The 19921-nt window shown below is 33.4% G+C and overlaps 3 protein-coding genes across 5 annotated transcripts; 2 read left to right on the top strand and 1 right to left on the bottom strand.

The window, feature by feature from the left end:
* Positions 1 to 152: 152 nt before the first annotated feature.
* TOM20-3 (translocase of outer membrane 20 kDa subunit 3) lies at positions 153 to 2539 on the bottom strand. Its single transcript, XM_089602188.1, has 6 exons — positions 2316 to 2539; positions 2105 to 2183; positions 1802 to 1971; positions 1674 to 1721; positions 758 to 847; positions 153 to 619 (listed from the first exon to the last, which is right to left on the bottom strand). The coding sequence occupies exons 1-6, from the start codon at positions 2412 to 2414 to the stop codon at positions 494 to 496; spliced, it is 612 nt and encodes a 203-aa protein (XP_089458314.1). The 5' UTR covers positions 2415 to 2539; the 3' UTR covers positions 153 to 493.
* Positions 2540 to 8642: 6103 nt separating this feature from the next.
* LOC149406373 (U-box domain-containing protein 2-like) lies at positions 8643 to 12104 on the top strand. 3 transcript variants are annotated; one of them, XM_089626235.1, is made up of 5 exons: positions 8643 to 8851; positions 9416 to 9577; positions 9942 to 10208; positions 10710 to 10826; positions 11642 to 12104. In XM_089626235.1, exons 3-5 carry the CDS (start codon positions 10167 to 10169, stop codon positions 11882 to 11884), a joined length of 402 nt encoding a protein of 133 aa, XP_089482361.1. In that variant the 5' UTR covers positions 8643 to 8851; positions 9416 to 9577; positions 9942 to 10166; the 3' UTR covers positions 11885 to 12104. The 3 variants fall into 3 exon arrangements, with proteins under 3 accessions (XP_089482361.1, XP_089482352.1, XP_089482357.1); XM_089626226.1 differs by having other exon boundaries at positions 9942 to 10222; XM_089626231.1 differs by having other exon boundaries at positions 8649 to 8851; positions 9416 to 9425; positions 9942 to 10222.
* Positions 12105 to 16334: 4230 nt separating this feature from the next.
* On the top strand, positions 16335 to 19271 carry LOC149406372 (DCD (Development and Cell Death) domain protein). Its single transcript, XM_089601740.1, has 6 exons — positions 16335 to 16475; positions 17408 to 18003; positions 18101 to 18201; positions 18397 to 18480; positions 18578 to 18688; positions 18790 to 19271. Exons 2-6 carry the CDS (start codon positions 17430 to 17432, stop codon positions 18835 to 18837), a joined length of 918 nt encoding a protein of 305 aa, XP_089457866.1. The 5' UTR covers positions 16335 to 16475; positions 17408 to 17429; the 3' UTR covers positions 18838 to 19271.
* The last annotated feature ends 650 nt before the right edge of the window (positions 19272 to 19921 follow it).

Here is a 19921-nt window from a genome sequence, read left to right as displayed (position 1 = left end):
GGTAATTCCTCTGGCAAATGCAAAGTTTACGTAATAAGAATATAAAATAATCTCAAATAGCTCGCGAGATTTTCCTGATACGAGGTGTTGAGAGAATTCGAATTTCCCATTCTGATTCTGATTTGTAGTCGTGAAAAATCTGGTAACTAGGATTACTTGAACAAAATATATCATCCGAATTTGCCCTCTGAATTTAGATGAATATACAAAGTGTTGATAGATTTCCCCAAGAGATAATTTGGAACTTTTTAATATCTTATGAATAATTGTATGTAACCCCACCGGAAAAACCAATATCTAAGATGGTAGAAAAAATCCTCCTTATTTAAAAGTAGGCATAACTTTCAAGTAAAGGAACAAAAAACTAGACCAACGGTGGTTCTCAAATCTACACGCACTAGCTGAAATCGCGCAGGATGAGTATGCTTAATCCCCAAAATTCTCGGCTTGCATTCCAAAGTTGGCAAAGACAATCATGAACAAGCCATCGGAATTATCGAGGCGGCGGCGAGGGAACATTTGATTTGGCAAAGCCTACCCAAGCAACAATCCCAACTGCAAGGATTACCCACCCGAATATATCGTACTTTAAGTCGCTGTTCTTGTTTTTCTTTGCAGTCTGAAAAAAAAAAAAAAAAGTGCATGAATGTTAGGCAGGTTCAAATGTCAATTGGTAAGTTAGTACTCTCGGGATTTAGTTCTGTCACACACTCACGCTGAGTAGAGTGACCTAAGAGTATGGTTTAAGTGGAGTTACCTTGGTGCTAGATGAAGAGGAAGGCCCTGAACCTCCCGAGGCCTGTTGGCCGAAACCACGCTTGTGAATTTCTGCGTGCAAATCCGGGGCCTGGAAATCAGCACCGCGACGAATTAGTCCAACTTATAAATAAAAGCTCACAAGCTTGCACAGTGCATTCGAAGACAACAAGCCACTCGTGATTTACACTTGTTTATAATGTTTGAGCTCTGGTCAGCGATAGAATACCTATTCGTTTCTTGGAATATTGGGAAATTCGTGGTCAATTAGAGACTCGGCCCATATACAGAGCTCGTGAAGCCACAGTTTTTCGAGCAATTTTTTAAACCAAGGCAAGTAGTTGTGTGGTTGGAGATCAAATAGATTGACAAATTCACACACACACAGCATATTCCGCCACGAGTATGTTTAGCCAAGTAGGTGAAATTAACCCAATATTCCAAACAGTCTGTGTGGCTATTCCTCGATTTCAACCTATATTGCCTATGACGACGAGAAGCTGAGAGAAACACTAAGTTATAAACAAACAAACAAAAAAACCTAGGCACAAGAGAACCATCTTTTAAGATTCTTTTCTGGCATCCAAGTTGAGGTAATTGGAACCATACTAATTTCAGGTGACTCTTATATTGAAGACCCCATTTCTGAAACAAAAACCATAGTCTTTCAAGAGTCGTAGAAACAAAAACCATACTAATTTCAGGCGACTCTTATATTGGTGTCTGTCTCTACCTATTTACCAGCTAGTAAGAAGAACATTCAGCAACTTGACACAAAGATGAACATACAAGTCAATCAAAATTTCATTTTCATCTTGCTTCTATTTTCCCATCTTATGATTCCAACTAACAATCTTCAACGGAAAAAGGCACAAGTATTTCTAAGAGAATTAAGAGCTAAGGAGTTCGTTTTGTACCTTCGCGGCCACTTCCAAAGACTTGAGATATAGTTCATTCCCCGGTTCCTGTTGCATCAAAAATAAACCCATTACTCGCATCTTCAGTGTTAAAAAATATCAACACTTCGCAGAAGAGCGATTATTACCTCATCAACTGCTTGTTGAAAGTACTCTCCGGACCTCTCAAAGTAATCCTTAGCCTCGTCTATATCCGGAGTCAGAAACGCAAAAGAGGTGTGAGCATTTCCAAGGCACCAAAGAGCATCATGTTTCTTTGGATTCACCGCTAATGCCTCTTCCAGCTTCGAAATAGCATCTACACAGTATTCAAAATCCATCTCAAAGTAATCATATAACATGGAAATTTGCATAAAAACGAAATGTTCAACAACATCGATTCAAAAGCGTGAACATCTCCCTGCCTAATCGTGTTTAAAGTTTAAAGACACCTTGAATCATCTTCTTGGATTCAGGGACGCTCTGAAACTGAGAAAGCTCTAACAGAGCTCCTGCCCATCGCGTCAAGTTCTGTCAAATCGAAACAAAGAGCAACTGAATAAGAAAAAGACTGACATATTATTCTTCTATCATCGCGATCCTGAGAAATGGATTTTAAAACCCTAATAAGCAGAGAAACTTGATCGAGAGAGAGAGACGAACGTCGGCGTCGAGAGGGTTCTTGGCGTATGTAGCTTCGGAGGTCTTGCGAGCGTGCTCGAAGAAGAGAAGACGATCGAAGTCGCTCTGCTGTAAATCCATGTATGTTCTTCTCTAAGCCTGGTTCGGGATTCTAGGGTTTTGTCTTAGAAGAGACGAGGAAGAGAGAGATGATAAATATTGCGACGGAGAGATTAGTGTTTGGTTAGTTACGTTGATACGGCTCTTTAACTAATACGGCAGGTAAAGCGGAGTTACATGCCCCGATCCGAATTGAAACGAATGTACCAATTAAAATAAAAATGAATACTTTTATGAGAGAATTTAATTTTCATAAATGGCCAAAAAAAAATTGATTTATTTATAATGTTAGAATATTTTTTATTTGTTATCTACTCTTTTATTTTACTATCTAATTTTATGTCGATTATACTTGATTTTTATGAACAATTTTATTTAACTTAATTTTTTTTTTTTTTATATTTTCTTGCAGTTTCATTTAGAAAAAAAAATTAAACGGTAAACTAATGAACTATTTATGAAATGTTGAAATTCTGAGGTATGTGGTGAATCAGCATCTTTAAATGCGATATTTGTGGACTTTCCTTCTTATACATGGTTTGCTGATGTGTTTAGGAAACCCAACAATTGGGTATATAGAGTATAGACACAGTAATGGATCCCACTTTGTTTTCAGATATCGTTCCTAAATTACGACCGCTTCACTATTTTTAGATAAAAATTTAATACGTCAAATTAATCTAAAATTAAGACTTGTCATTCTATATATAACGACTCTTTTAGATCAATGAAGGCGTGACGCCTGCGACAGAGCTTGGAACGATCTTACACCACATCTTCAGAGAGGTGAGGGAGCTTGAGGTTTTTCGCATTTTGCATATTTCTCGTCTTTGTAATGTTGCTGCGCATAATCTAGCGCGCTATGCGGTTAACCATCACTCGTCTTCGACCTGGCTGGGTTTAGTCCCGCCTTGTTCGGAAGAGGCCATTAAAGCTGATGATCGTGAGTTGCGGTCCCGCACGGCCTCCTAGGGCCTTGTTGTTTGAGCTTTTCCTGTTCTCTTTCCGTTGGTTTCTGTTTCATTCTTATCTTTGTAACCACGGTTTTCTTCCGCCATACGTGAGGGCTTTTATGTTATTTCGTGGCACCGACCACGTTTCCTCAAAAAAAAAATATATATATATATATATATATATAACGACTCTTTTACTCTTTTTTCTCGCTCATTTATCATTTCATTCTCTTATCTCTCTTGCGTGGCTGAGTTTTATTTATGTTTTTGAGTTGATGAATGCTCACGAAAGCAAAGTTTGTTCTCTTTTTCGTTCACTATGATTTAGAAGTTTTCATTGGAGAATTTTTTTTCGCTCTACTAGCATTTTTTTTTCATTATCTTGTATGTGGTCTTTGAACTGAAAAAAAAAAAAAAAAAAAAAAAAAACGATTATGGGAATTCTGAAAAATCTGAATAAAAATTCTGGGAAATTTGAGAAATCATTGAAGATTTATTGACATCGTTGTCTTTTTATTGATAATTATGTCAATAAATCTTCAAACGATTCTGGAAAAATCATTTGAAGAGTTATTGACATCTTTGTCAATAAAAAGACAAGATATCAATAAATCTTGATCTTTAAAAAGTAATTTTAAACGCTTATAATAGAAAATTAATATCCCGATTATACTCTTTTTATGCAATAATTGGTGAAAATTTCAATATATGTCAAGCATAGTGGTACATGGGTTAAACCATGCGTATACAAGTAGGGTGTGTCATTTGTAATTGTGCTTCCAAATGATTTTGACCACCGTCATCTTCTCGAACTCTTACATCATATTGTTGATATCGTCAGGGCACAAGACCGACACGAGCGCGTCGCGGTCCTTGTCGGTAGCTATATAAAACTTCAAAAGTTTCGTTGTATTATATAGTCTGTATTAAATTGAGATATTATTTTTTCAATTTTTTGGGCATTATTTTGGCTTTGACATTGTTGACATTAATCTGACTAATAATCTATTTGGTTTATTGATACCGTCGACATTACATTTTTATTTTTTTTAAATATGGGAAAAAAATTTGTTTGAAAAATCGTTTGAAGATTTATTGACATCTTTGTATTTTTATTGAAAAATATGTCAATAAATCTTAAAACGATTACGAGAAATTCTTTGAAAATTTATTAACATCTTTATCAATAAAAAGACAAAGATGTCAATAAATCTTCAAACGAATTCCCATATTTTTCAAACGATTTTTTTCCCATATTTTTCATATATCTAACCTTGCTTCCATGAGCATTCAACAAATAGAGAGAGAGAGAGAGAGAGAGAGAGAGAGAGAGAGAGAGAGAGTTCTCCACAAGACTTACAAACATGAATATAATTAGAATTTTGATACAAATATTACTAAATTTTTGTCAATTTACCAAAATCAAACTGAAACCAAAAACTTGACAGTTCTATTATTATAAATGAGTTGTGCAAAGACTTTAATATCTTAGTAATTTCGTGATACATCGGTCACGAAATACAAAATTTTTGTGACAGTTCGGTCACGAAATTATCTATTTCGCGACGATTTTAAAATTTTGTGATTGATCGATCACGAATTTTAAAAACTGTCACGAAAATATTTTTGTAAATAAATAATTATATCTCTTAATTTTAGTAATAGAATTGTAAAAAAAAATTGATTTTGGTAAAGAGACGTGAGTTTAGTAATTAGTGTGTCCAAAATTTATATTATATGTGTGAAAATATAAGTAAATATCGCTAAATTCCCAATCACAAACAATTAGTGATCTGATCATAATTCTCAGAAACTCATATGTGTTTTCTGATGATCGATTAATCACATATTATACAACATAACATTAATGTATTATTTTGACACTAAATATACATGTATTATTTTTAGGTTACTGATCAACACATACTAAAAACAGATTATAGTCAAGGGTGGAGGTAGTTTAGGCCCAAGATGGGGCAATGCCCCTCTAAATTTTTAAAATTAAATTTTACTCCTAAATTTTTAAAAATTAAATATTTTACATAATATTTTATATTTTTAACCCAAAATTAAAATATATAATTTTAGCTCAAAATTATATAATTTTTCATATTTATCATTCTTTAATATATTTTAGAGATTTGTAAGTAACTAGGCCACTTTAAACATGTGATTTTGGATCTAGCTTATGTTTAACAATTTTTAGGGATATAGCCAAATGGCTTATGTGGCAATAATTAAGGTATGATTTGCCCTTATTTATTAACAAATTCGTCACTTTCTCTCTCCTATTTTTTTCAAATAATTTTTTTACCATCAAAACTTCAAAAATTCGTATCTTTCTCATACGAACTCGAAATTGAGTGATTTCAGATCCTACAAATTCGTGGCGTCGAGATCTTCAAAAATAGATCCATTGTGTTTGATGAAAAATTATGTTTAATGCATCATAGTTACGTTTCCATTTTTTTTTTATAATTTCAAAAATTTCTAGTTATTTCCATATTTAAGGTAGTAACGTGATTTTTCTACATCTATGGTATTAAACATGATTTTTCATCAAACACAATGGATCTATTTTTGAAGATCTCGACGCCACGAATTTGTAGGATCTGAAATCACTCAATTTCGAGTTCGTATGAGAAAAATACGAATTTTTGAAGTTTTGATGTAAAAAAAATTATTTGAAAAAAATAAGAGAGAGAAAGTGACGAATTTGTTAATAAATAAGGGCAAATCATACCTTAATTATTGCCACATAAGTCTGTTGGCTATTTCCCTAAAAATTGTGAAGCATATGCTAAAAATAAATTTCATAGTTTCATTTTGACTATTTCGCTACAGTGCCCTATATTTTATCTTACTCGCCTCTTAAAAAAAATTTAAACAAAATTTAATCAAATTTGCCCTCTTCTTCTCGGCTACAAATTCTAGTTCCGTCAGTGATTATAGTGAATCGAATGTGTTTAATGTTGCACGTGTCAGCAAACTGATGGCCTTTACTTGAAAATATTGAAAACCAAAATGATATTAATTATTCCACAACCAATACCACAAGGCAACCATACTCACCCACCGTATTTAAAACGATGCTATTGATTGATATAAAATCAACATCGCAAGTTTGTTGGTGCAAAAGGGACAAAAATAAAGATAAAAGACTAAAGAATAAAGTATATAATGGTGTATAGCTTTAGCATAATCTATAGATGATATATATTGGTCATGGTTCATGAACATCTCGTATCGAATTTATTTTTCTTGATTTTTTTTATTTTTTTTTATCAAAATGATATAATTGTGGACATTTTCCCTCTTAGAAAACAATGGATATGGACGTTGTAGCTTGTCAAGAAAGCGATTTGCTATCAAGTTTCTCGTGTTTTGTTGTCTTATTATTATTATTATTTGTAAAGCCGAGTCTTGTGAAGGAAAAGAAGTGTTCCATAAGGCACGAGATTATTATGGCTCAAATTACCAAGCAATATATATTGCATCCGTGAACTATGATAACAAAGTGTTCATTGCCAATGCCTATAAGAACATAAAAAAATAGAGTCACTCTAAAAGTAATTCTAAATCCAAATAGTGACATCGTCCTCGATCAATTTGATGACGTCTTCGTCGTCATTGTTGACAGTCGTTCACATTAAATGATAAACTTGTAAAAATTAGACTTTTTGGTAAAAATATTTGTGTGAGGTAAATAAAAATTTCGTAGTGACTTCTTGATAAGTTGATAAGAGTAATAACCTATAATTTTGATTAGGAACAACCCAAATGATGCTTTTCGGTGTGACTTCTTGATACTTTGTAATATGATAAAAATAATTAAAAAATATATGTAAACGAATTTGAATTCAAATTTATGTTGTGGTGGTATTTTGTGATTCAAAATTTAAATGGCGTGAGGAAAAAAAATGAAAGAAGACGAGCAAATAATGTGTGAATGGCGGCAGATAGAGTCAAATATAGAAAAAGCAAGGATTTTGTTTTTGGATGACACCAATCCATCACTTGTTTTGGTCCGTATGACAACAAATCTAAATTAGACGCTCCAAATCAAATTACAAGAAAAAAAAAATTGAACTTCTACACAGCTAGTTGCAAATTAGTTGTATCAGTTCACTAATTGTATAACCACTAGCAATACATATTACGGTAGCATCTTTAATGGTTTATGGCTTAACAAATTTAGGGATTTGCTAGTAAATATTAAAAGTGTTTAGCTAGTTGCTTAACCATTGTTTTACATATTGGCTATTGATTTAGCTAAGCAAGTTAGCTTATTAGAGCTAATTGTTTATCTATTTAGCTCTAGAAAAATCTATGTGGTAAATGGAGCTAATACATTTAGCTAAACCATTAAAGATGCTCTAAATGGTAATGTGGTTAATTATGAACGTAAGACGTGCCTTCTTTGGATTTGGTTTGCTACCTTACGTGTACATGTTTGTACGACGTGTAATTATTATGATAGGGGCATGGTCAACCTAATATTTATTAGGGCATTAAGTGCAAATTTTTTAAAAAAAGTTAGGCACATAGTTTATAAAATTAAACTTTTTTATAGTAAAGTTTAAATAAAATTATCTAAAAATTAAGCAAGTAGTCTAAATAAATCATGTTAATAATTGAAAAAAATAAACATTATAAATATACGAATAATTTTTAATAGTCGGTGATAGGATACGGACAAAAAATACTTAAGAAACTAAAAACACATTGAAAAGAAAATAAGAAGGATTTGAAACAAACTTTTTATGAAAATGATCAACAAAAACAATGAGAGAGGACAATTTGGAAAGAAATCAACTAATTAATATTAATTAAATCAATAAATATATTTAATCAAATTTAACGATGTTTTAATATAGGAAACTGAAATTTATGTCACTACTACAAATACAGTTTTTCGGTGCGGATGACTTTTGGGTGCGACTTTTCGCACCTAAAAGTCGCACCAAAAATTACTTTTGGGTGCGACTTTTCGCACCCAAATGTCACTGAAATAACCAAAAAATTTCGCTAATTTTTTTTAAATTTGGGTGCGAAAAGTCGCACCCAAAAGCTTATCATACCTTTAGGTGCGACAAAGTCGCACCCAAAAGTCCAAAACATTTGGAAAATTAAGCGGGATTTTGTTCCCTCCTATTTCACTTCTAAAATTTCGTTCCCTGTTTTTACTTACTCTGCCAAAGTCTATCTCATTAGAAGAAGAAGAGAAAGGAAAGAGAAGAAGAGAAAAGAAAAGAAGAAGAAGAGGCTGAGTGGCCGAGAGAGAGAAAGAGAGATTGAGAGAGAAAGAGAGATTGAGGGGGAGCGAGAAAGCGAGACTGAGAAGGAGAGCCACCGAGGGAGAGGACGGGCGGCCGACAGCAGCCACCGAGACCGAGCATCACCTCGCGCGCGCGGCCGAGAAGGAGCGAGCGCCGCCGCGAGCACGCCGAGGACGCCGAGAAAAGAGGGAGACGGCGCCGAGGAGACTGGAATTCGGGAAGCAAGGTAAAGAAAATCTTCTTCCCCACTTCTTAATTCGGATTCTAGGGTTCGTTTTAGGAATTTGGGGGTTTTTTTTATTTTAATTGAGTTTGATGGTTTGGTTATGTTTTGGAATGGATTTCGGTGATGATTCTTGTGGTTATGGATATGATTGATTTCCATTTTTTTTTCTTAGTAGCTTTTTGTCTTTCGTATTCATTTTGTTGTGCGTCAAAAAAATGTTTTCTTCAAGCTTAAGTTGTTATCATGGTTTTAGATTGTCTTTGCCAATCTTGGCGTGCCTTAATCTAAATTTTCTTGGATTATATAAAAACTGTGTGTATAGTATATGTGTATTATCGATAGTAATTAACAATCTTGTAGCCGCCAGGATAATATGAGTTCGGGAACGAAATTTACTCATCTTTCACTGTCGTTTTTGGTAATAAATTAAATAGCTTTAGTTTTTTCTCAGCTTTGTATTGAATACGTTGGCCTGTATATTTCTAAGAAGATATGTGATGTATATTTTGGAAATAATATAGGTTTTGCAACTTAATGATTGATATGTTGGACCTGTTTGTGCAGGACTTCTGAGGTGAAAACTGATAGCTCTACCTGCTTATTTCGAGCTTGTGTTGATTCTTAGTTAGGGTCCAGTATTTTATCGGATAACTTCGTGTTCTCAAGCATAAGAAATGTTGGGAAGATTGCCTTGATTTTTGAAGTTATTGGTTTTTGCGGAAGAAGGTATTGTCTCGTACTTTGTCTTATAACCCCGTGGCATGGTTATGGAGTTCTTTACCAGGAAAAATATATGTTAGGAAATCGTACTTTGCTTTTATGATATTTATTTTCAGTAGAGTGTTAGGGAGGAATCGGACATTATATAATTTATATTGTATCTTAGCACAAGTGACTCTTTGGTTCAATACTAATTCAGTCAACCTCTTTGATTTTATTTCATTTTTAATTAACATATTGAATACATTAAGGTTGATCCTTTCTTTCCTGCTATTCACATTTCTTGAATCCATAAACACTTGTTTTCTTTCTTGGCTACCATCCATTATGTTAATGGGACCAATTTAATGTCTTTGATTGATTTGCACAGGTGCAATGAAGATATCGATCTTAAAGGCACTTCTCAGTAACATCTCCTCTTTTTTCTGTTTAGCTTCATGTGATAATATAAACTCAGAACCAGTTCTGAAGTATTACCACGGGGCAGAAGAGATATTGAAGTTATTGAAACCAGTACTTGATACAATTATTGACTCGGAAGTAGCTTCCGGCGAAGATCTCAAAAACACGTTTGAGGATCTAGGTTGCTTTATTGATGATCTTAAGGAACAGTTTGAAAACTTGCAGCAATTGTCAAGTAAAGTTTATTTTGTAAGTAACAAGGTTTCATGTGAAGCAATTTTCTTTACCCGTTTTTTCTTTAAAAAAAATTGTGAAGCAATTTTCTTTTGTTTAATGACCTTGATCTGTGAGTATTCTTGTGATTGTTTGTTGTTTAGAATAGATTTTTATAATCGATTCTGCCGATTTCCAGATTTCCAAGGTCACAAGAAATGGAAATAATTAAAAAAAATCAGTGGGAAATGCTTAAGATTGCTTATGGCAACTAATAGTTTTGGGTCTTGTTGGGGTCTAGTTCAGGTAAAAAATTGTTAAACAAGGTGCATGTACTGAATAATGGAATCCTATCCACTCGTGGCTTTACTAATTTAGTAGTTGTAGAACATTTTGTTATTATTGTATCAATATATATATATATATATATATATATATATATATACATATATGAGGGTGATAAATCTTCAATTCAAGCAACTGTATAAGGCTTATAAGCTCATTTCTTTGAATGTTTTTTCAGGTACTGCAAAGTGAAGTACTTGTATCTAAGATTCAGACGGCAGCCTTGGATATCTTGCTGCTTCTTAAGTCTTCTGATCAAGGTCTTCCTGATGGATTAGATTCTACGTCTCTTGAGGTACCAAACAAGAACTTTGTTATCATTATCGTTATATCCATTGGTTATTGGTATTTACCTCTAGTATTTCATAATGTTACAATGAGAGAAAAAGCATCTTATAACTTGAGGTTCTGCAATATGTGGACTAAAAAAATGTAGAATATTTCTTCTTAATGAAAGGTATCCTCGATTACACATAGCTAGTTTCATAGTAGTAGCTTATGAAATAGGATATCAGCTTTACTAATAATAATGGTAGCTTAGGGAAAAGGGTGTCAGCGTTAAAAATGTGCTAGTAATAATAATAATTATGGAAAATGAAATGAACTTTAGTAGCAATTATATAATAATATCATCAGTAAGTTTGATATCCATGACCATGGGCTACTCCTATGAAACAATGACCCGAAATCTAAAGGTTTCAGGATTCAGACTTCTCATCTATTGTGACCGTGTTCACTCTTTTTGTTGATGCATCATTCACTCTACTTCGAATTGATCATGACTAGTTCGAATTTATCTTCCGAGGTTAATGATGCTTATACTTAGAACCTCGTTCTCCTCATGAATATGACTTTCTTTTATGTTATGTTGTCCTATATAATTTACTCCCTAGAGTTTACGGTCTGTTATTAATTCTAAATAGTTTTGTGTTAGGTTAGTTCATGGCTTACTTTTAGGCTTATGCTTGCTTATCCTAGGCACGTCTTAAAACTCAAGACATCTATTTGATTGTTAAACAAATTTCTGGATAGTTCACAAGCATTAAGTTGTATTAGAACCACCGATAGGATGGTAATTTAGGCTGCCTAACTTTGCTTGTTTGGTTGCAGCACTGTGTGCAGAAAATTAGGCATCTGGGATATGAGCAAATGTCTACTCTCTTTAGAGATGCTGCACAAGATCAAGTGGACGATGGTGGAGTTGGCTCAGAAATCCTGGTGACAATTGCAGAGAGCCTGGGCTTGAGGTCAAACCAGGATATTCTTATCGAAGCTGTGGCGCTGGAAAAGGTGAAGGAGAATGCAGAGCAGTCAGAAAACACGAACGAAGTTGAGTTTATCGAATGGATTTGATTGAGTTATGAATTTTTGAAAACAAGGTTTTAAAGCTGGGAATTTTAAGCGTGTGTTTGAATTTTTGGCCGAAAATTGGAAAAAAATTAGGGTTGAGGAATTATGATTTGGGGCTTTTAATTTTTTAGATTAGTTTGATGATTCTGTAGTGTTTTGTGGCTCGGTTGGTGTTTGTGTGCATGTATTTAATTTCTTTTTATTTTTATAAATAAATTAAGAATCGAAGTCACTTTTAAATCAGGTGACAACTAAAGCATTGATAATAATTACGTTTTTCAAAGATTTAAAGTCACTTTATAATAGAGTGACGTCTAAAGCATCATTTCTTGGTGACTTTTGGGTGCGACTTTAGGTGCGGAAAGTCGCACCTAAATGTCGCACCCGAAAGTCATGACTTTTGGGTGCGACTTTTCCGCACCCAAAGACCTTTAGGTGCGGACTTTTGGGTGCGGAAAAGTCGCACCTAAAGTCGCACCTAAAGGTGTCATTGGGTGCGACTTTTGACTTTTAGGTGCGAAAAAAATCGCACCCAATGCTATTTTTTGTACTAGTGTGTGTAATAGGGGCTAATAAGTCAATTACTATTTGTTAAATAACGGGAATGGTTATTTACCCACTATTAACGAAATCGTAACTAATATAAGATTCACATGTTTAACTATGGCTATATAGGGAACAACCATTTCCAGTTGCTTTTCAATTTAACATTTTGCAAATTATAATTATTATTACTCATTGCAATTTGGATCTCTCAACGATAATTTGAGGCTCAATTTCAAAGTAAGTCAGGCTTTAGCAAAGTTTAAACGTATGGATTCGTACGTACAATTTGCGAGATCTTATCCGAGATATATAATGTGAATACAAAATTAAATACGAAACGAATCAAGAAAAAACACAAGAAGAAATCAGGTTTTTTGAAATATATATATATATATATATATATATATATATATATAATTTGAAGAAGTCATGAGAAAAATTTAAATAAATATAATGTATGTGTACAATTTTAATATCAAAATAATAACTATAGCAAATTATTATAATGTAAATAAAATATTATCTTTTCAAATTCGTCAAGCTGTGGATGGTCTCTACAGTATTTATTTGTTCTTTTATTTAATTGTGAAATAAACAAATTATGCAAAACTTAAATCATGGCAACCATGTGCATTGGCCCGTCGGACATTGAATTAGATGAATCTAATATAATATAAGTGATGCATAAACTAGGTGATGTATCAGATTATAATATCCCAAATTTAAAATAATGAATTATGAAGCAATTATATTTTATATTATACTACATGTTATCCATCACGTCCATGTTACTAATAAGAGAAATTGATAAAGTGGACTTCATGTGGCAAAATATCAAGACTACACCAATTGATTTAAAAAATATCTAAAACTATATTTTTATCTCAAAAATGGAGAAAAAATACGCTTTAAATCCAATAAATACATGTTTTTTTCTTATTTTTTCCTCTCATTTTTACTGTCTCTCTCCCTCACTCACTCGGTCTTCCTCTCTCTCACTCTAGTTCATTTTTTCGACAGAATCCGATGGGCTATGATGGACTACGAGGTGCTCCGACGAGTTTTGACAGTGGTTGACGCGGATTCAAAGTTTTCGCATGGATTTAAACTCATGTGGATTATTTTGCTACAACATGTATAACCAAGACATTAACTTCTTATAAAATTGTTGAGGCATATATCACTCACGCACCCAATAGCCTTCTCTCTAGATATTCAAGCCTTCTCGTACGATATGTCAACACTTCATAGTGTCTTAACTTCCTCTCTGACGTTATGAGTGTAATACTCAGCCAAAGAGCTAATAGAATACTTTATATTAAAGACATGACCAATTATTTTATGGTGCAGCTACTCGATGACCCTCTGTTCAAACCACGTGCGAACAAGAGTGTCTACTCTTGTAAGCCGTAATCTGCCACATTCAAATCACTGCACAACACCCATCAACTTTCACGTACATTTTAACATTCTTCATATTCATCGGGGTCCACAAATTCTTCATCTTCGTCACCATTGTGTCCGTCATCTCCGTCATTGTTGTGTCCGTCATTTTCGTCACCCTTGTACACTTCATCTTCATCACCATTGTGTCGGTTATTGATTATAAGATCATTGCGTATGTCGTTGATAATAGAATTATTTCGTCTCTTGTTTGGTTCAAAGCGAGACAATTCTCCAATCATCGCATTTTTCTCTTTAGATACTTCTCGATATGCACTTGACGCTATGGTTTTTTTTCGTTACCAAGCTTAGACAAAGTGAAATTTCGTACGATTTTTGTGCTTCGTATTATACAAAACGTGCAGTTGTGTGATCCACTTTTCATCTTATTTTGAGAAAATTTTGAATTTTCCTTTTGTTTTAAAATATATTAAATTATTTTGTTTTTATCAATATATATATATATATATATATATATATATATATATCCGTTGTATATCTATTTATAAGTTAAAAACTGAAACATGAGTATCCCAATTTTTGAAAAGAAACAAGTTAAGACGATATAGACAACATATTTATTAAAGAATAGTATATGTGTTAGCTGTTTATTCTTGCAAGCATTATCTAAACGGGTCGATCTAAAAAGCATATTGTTAAGTGATTAAGGAATTCAAGTATTAAAAATGTTATCCATGACCATACAATCGATAGCTTCCAAAAAACAAACCTACTATTCATTTAGTGTGAGTTGTTCTTTCTTGTGGTGCCGAAGGAGTGAGTTGTACTTGCTAAAGTTATAATTGAGTTACTTATAAACAATTATTTAAAATGATGAAAGTATCAAATTATTCAGGCAAGAATAATAATCATAATAGATAAATAAAATCTAACACCACCATTAAAGCTCAAAGTAGTGAACATGCTTTTTTTTAAAAAAGTGATACACCCAACTAAGAGACAAAAATATGTCCAGTATTCTTCCCGTACAAAATAATAATATGAATACAGATACAATTAACCGGCTGCTTTGAGTTGGACAGGCCACTTTCGTTTTTTTTTTTTAAAAATTGCTATAGTAAACAAATAAAATTGATTATTTGAATTAATTGGTTTATATTATGTGTTGAGTTGACTATTCGAAACAAAATTTAAACCGAAGTGGCTAAAGTGATATGTGTTTGGTAACTCGAGCATTCTTTATCTTTTGATTTTAATTAAAATGCCTCCTCACTAAGAATATTTTACCTATTTCTTAAGAAACTTAAATTACAATACAAAAATTCAAAATCTCGTTAAAAAAAAAAAAAGAAAGAGCGAGTGAGAAATACAATTACAATAAGTTACTAGCATTCTAGAGTAATACGTACTGCTATTAGCTCGATTTGCCTTTATATTTTGCAGAGGGCAATTTTGGTGGCATCTAAGTAGAGAATATAAAAGCAGGAACATAAGATTCACGATCATAATAAATACCAATTTTGTTTGCAAGATTTGATATAAATATAATGAATGAAATCAATAAGACGTTAGAATTATATATGTAATGGTTACATTGGAGTACCTTGCCTTGAGCAAGAAGTTATGACCCGTTGAAACATCATGTGACATTTCGATGCGTCGCAGAGACTCGCGATGTGACACAAGCTCATGCTAACGCCCCATAAAGAGTTGTTATTATATGTCTTAGTTGTATAATATTAAAATAATTAATTTGATGTTATAAATAAAACTAATTATTTGATAATTTTTTTTAGAACGAAAACTGTATTATTGATGATATTAATGAGGAGTGAATACAAAGTTTGCAGTGGAGATAAACTTCTACATAATTAATGATATTGTTAAAAAAAACAACACAAATTAACCAATAAAGAGAACTAGACTTGAAAAAGTAATTAGAATTGACAATTAACATCTTACACAATATAGTGTTCAAAAGTAATTGATAAGAAAATATAATATTTTAACTCTTAAAAAACTAGTCAAATAGATAATTTTAGATTTGTAAGCAAAATAATTAAAGTTTGACACGTATTGATACTATCAATTAAAATATTTAAATATTGACACTTTTAAAATTTTCCTTCATATATTAATTTATACACATGAGAATATTTTTTTATTAACACTTGATTCTTGCACAAATTTGAACTTTCAATATGTTGTTAATGACAAATTTTAGTTATGAACTCATCAATTTTATTTGTCTTCGAGTGATAATCATACATTTGTCATAATTTTTTTTGTCTGAACTCTGAAGTAATACATTTTCTATAAATAGGTCAACATTGCTTACTATCTCGAAGTTTAAATCAAACACACACTAAATATTATAAATTTACTAAAATGAGGCATATATATATAATTTTTTTTTTCGAACCCAAACAAAAATGCCAAAAACTTTGCCAGCTGTACTTGTGTAGTCACCGAAGTCGAACACAAAAAATAAAGTTGTAAACTCGAGAGGGGCAGAACAAAGTAAATACAAAAATCTGACGAGGGTATTTCCGGAATATAGGACTATAAAACGGGAGAAAAATCCAGCAGATGTTTGTTTCTCTGTCGTGTCTTTCGGGTTTCACAGCCAAACAGCAGATAGAAGGTACCACTCTCTCTCTCTCTCTCTCTCTCTCTCTCTCTCTCTCTCTCTCTCCCAATATCTAGGTCTGGTAAATCTGCACAAATTTTAGGACATTCAATTCCTTAGATTTGGTCGTTACTTTGGCTAGGGCTTGTAATTGAAGCTCTCTTCTTTGCTTATTTCGCCTTTTATTTTTCTGGCAAATTCTCAGCTTTGTGAACTTCTTTATGTATATATTTTTAATTTTTTTTTTTTTTTTTTTTTTTTTTTTTTTTTTTATGATTTTGAATGTTCGATTTTTGTTGGTTGGTTGGATGTCTTTGGTTTGTTCAAATTGCGTGCTTTAAATCTTTGATTTAAATTGGTGGATTTGTTTTTCCGGCTGATTTGTTCAGCTTTAGACTCAGATTTGGAATAGTGGTGGTAATTAATCAGTTTAGAAAGGAGTTGATTTACCGTGTTTTTTTTTTAATTATTTTTATTTTAAAGAGAAAATCAAAAACCGTAAACCTGCGTTGACTTTATATTCCTTGAAATTTTTGTTCTTTGTCCCCTATTTTGTCTATGTTGGACTGCTGAAAAAAAAGAGAAGAAAAGAAATGAGTTTACTATTGATATTATTTTGATTTCTGAATCAATTGCATGCCGAGACGGTAAAAAAAACACACATTTCTGAGAACCCCTTTGGAAAATATCAAATTTCACCTTTAAACACGAAATATATTGGTCATCATTGCATTACGGGATTATTAATGAAATGATACAAGCGTGTAGAAAATCAATTCTCTATTTTTATGGGAAAGAAAATCTCACAAAGCTTTTCATGGAAAAACAACCAAAAAAATAAAATCTGTGTCAAAAAAGCTAGTGAATCTTCAAAACGAAATCCTGCTGGTCCTAGAGTTTCATAATTAACAAATCTTGATATGGGTTTTTGTTTTGTCTTGTCAAAGGTCATAGGTATTTTTCGTTAAGATGGACAGCTTTTGGCAATTAGGCGATCAGCTCCGCGGCCAATCGAAAGCCTCGGAGGATCACCAGTGGTCGTTGGCCGCTTCGAAATTGGCCGAGCAAACCCGCACGAAATCCGAGCGAATGAACAACCTAGACCTCTCAAAAGGCCCGTACGAGCCGAGACCGCCGCCGATGATGATGATGAACAACAAGTTCGGATTCCAAGAAGACAATAGGTGCGAAATCCTCAACTTCAACGCGCTTGCCTTGGACGCCAAAATGATGAGCGAAAACGCGGTCAAGGCCTCGCTGAGGAACGGCATGTACAACAACATGAACAACGCCGTGTACCCGAAGAGCAACAACGCGAATCTCGCCGCGGCGAAGAACAAGGAGTTCAACAATGGCGGCGTGAATAACAACAACAACAACAACAATAACAGTGCTGAGAATGGGAACGGGAACGCCGCGGTGGACAAGAGGTTCAAGACCTTGCCGGCCACAGAGACTCTCCCGAGAAACGAAGTCCTCGGAGGCTATATCTTTGTCTGCAACAACGACACAATGCAGGAAGATCTGAAAAGACAGTTGTTTGGTAAAAAAAAAAAAAACATAATTCTCGTCTCTCGTAGCTCACTTTGCTTGGTTGCTTCAGTTTTTGTTTATTGTATCTTTTGCATTGAGTTTTGTAGGTTTGCCTCCAAGGTATAGGGATTCCGTTCGGGCAATTACCCCGGGATTGCCTCTGTTTCTCTACAACTACACCACTCACCAATTGCATGGAATTTTTGAGGTTTGTTCCGAAACTATTCATTCGTTGAAGCTCACTTGCTAATGGTTCATTGGGTATATAATGCTGTTCTCTTTTCTTGGTTTTATGATTCTCTACTTTCATCTCAATGTTTCATCACATGTTTCTTTCCCTTTTACTTGCAACTGGATTTTATAATATCTGATTAGCCGATCTTGTTTATGGGTTTTTCCACAGGCAGCTAGTTTTGGAGGGTCAAACATCGACCCAACTGCCTGGGAAGATAAGAAATGCAAAGGCGAGTCGAGGTTTCCCGCTCAGGTACAATTCATAAATTAAAAACATAAAAAGAAGACAACATTATTTTATACGAGTGAATTATCTGACCCCGATTTGTTTCCTTTGCTATTGAAAACAGGTAAGGATTCGTATCCGAAAAGTTTGCAAGGCCCTGGAAGAAGACTCTTTCAGGCCGGTCTTACATCACTACGACGGTCCCAAGTTCCGCCTCGAGCTCTCAGTCCCGGAGGTATTATTGGTTGAAATCAAGTTCTCGAAGGAGCTGAGATGTTTTTTTTTTAATTTTTTTTTAAATTTTAATTTATTTATAATTTTCGATTGTCTTTGCAGACCTTGGATCTGTTGGACCTGTGCGAGCAAGCCGGAACTGCAGCGTAAAGCTGAAGCGTTGACTTTGAAAGCTGGTCAACTGTGTAGGTTTTTGTTTATGCCATTGTCAGATTTTCCATACAGCGCAAGCTTGTGAAGGTGAAATCTGCGTGGGTAGAGAAATATCTTTGTTTGAGTAGGTTTTAATATAAAAGAGTGAGCCTGGTTAATAATAACTACTCTTTGCTGCTGATGAGTCTCTTGAGAAACTTTGTGAGCGTGTGTGTGTAGTTGTATTTTAAAGGGCAATATTATTATAAATTATATGATAATTATAATTATATATGTGTAAGTGTGGATAAAAAATAGACCCACCAATATGCTGTTAGAGAAACGTGATAGCCGTGTGTGTTGGCCTTGGAAGGTCTTCGAAGGCCTTGAAGTGTTTGTATTAAACCAAGTCCTTGGATGGTTATCTATGTAATTTCTATGTTATTTGTCTCTTTTGCGGTATAATTTTTCTATTTTGAGCTTGTATGGTTTAAAAGTTAGCCGCGTATCGTAACGAATGTGACAAAAAAGAAAAGAAAAAAAAAAGATAGCAGTCTATGTAATAAATGTGGCCTTTTATATAAATCAAGACATATTCGAGTAATTTACAACATTAATGCCATTCTTATCAGAGGAAAAACATTCACGTCGACGAGTTAATAACCGAATTTAATATCAATTTCCACGTGCTAATGTGCTGCTCATGACTCATGAGTCGTGAGTCATGACAGAGAAGGAATTATATTTTTTTAGCTTAGTTTTTGGTCTATCAAAATATGGCAACAATACCAAGTAAAATAAATAAAAAAGGCAGCCATAATATAGCAGCGAAAGAAGCATCTTTTTTTTTTTTTTTTTTTTCCTCAAGACGAGAGAAGTTTCCTCAATTGCTTGCAATGTGTCTAATAATATCCCTGTATTATTGTCACGTCACATTGACAAAATAATACTTTTGAACACCGCCAAACAGTACCTCCTCACTAACGCACAGCCAAACAGTAACAAAACATGACAGAAAAAGAAAAGTAAAAATCGAGAGACTTCAATCAAAGATTGAAATATCACATAACGTTTCTTGAAACAAAACATTTCAATAATAATT

The sequence above is a fragment of the Urtica dioica genome, chromosome 1, assembly GCF_054948205.1.
Source record: "Urtica dioica subsp. dioica isolate 48M chromosome 1, U.dioica_male_clone48M_v1_H2, whole genome shotgun sequence".
NCBI classification, from domain to species: domain Eukaryota; kingdom Viridiplantae; phylum Streptophyta; class Magnoliopsida; order Rosales; family Urticaceae; genus Urtica; species Urtica dioica.
Note: the sequence above shows the minus strand (reverse complement) of the source record. Positions and strands in the feature narration are given on the sequence as shown.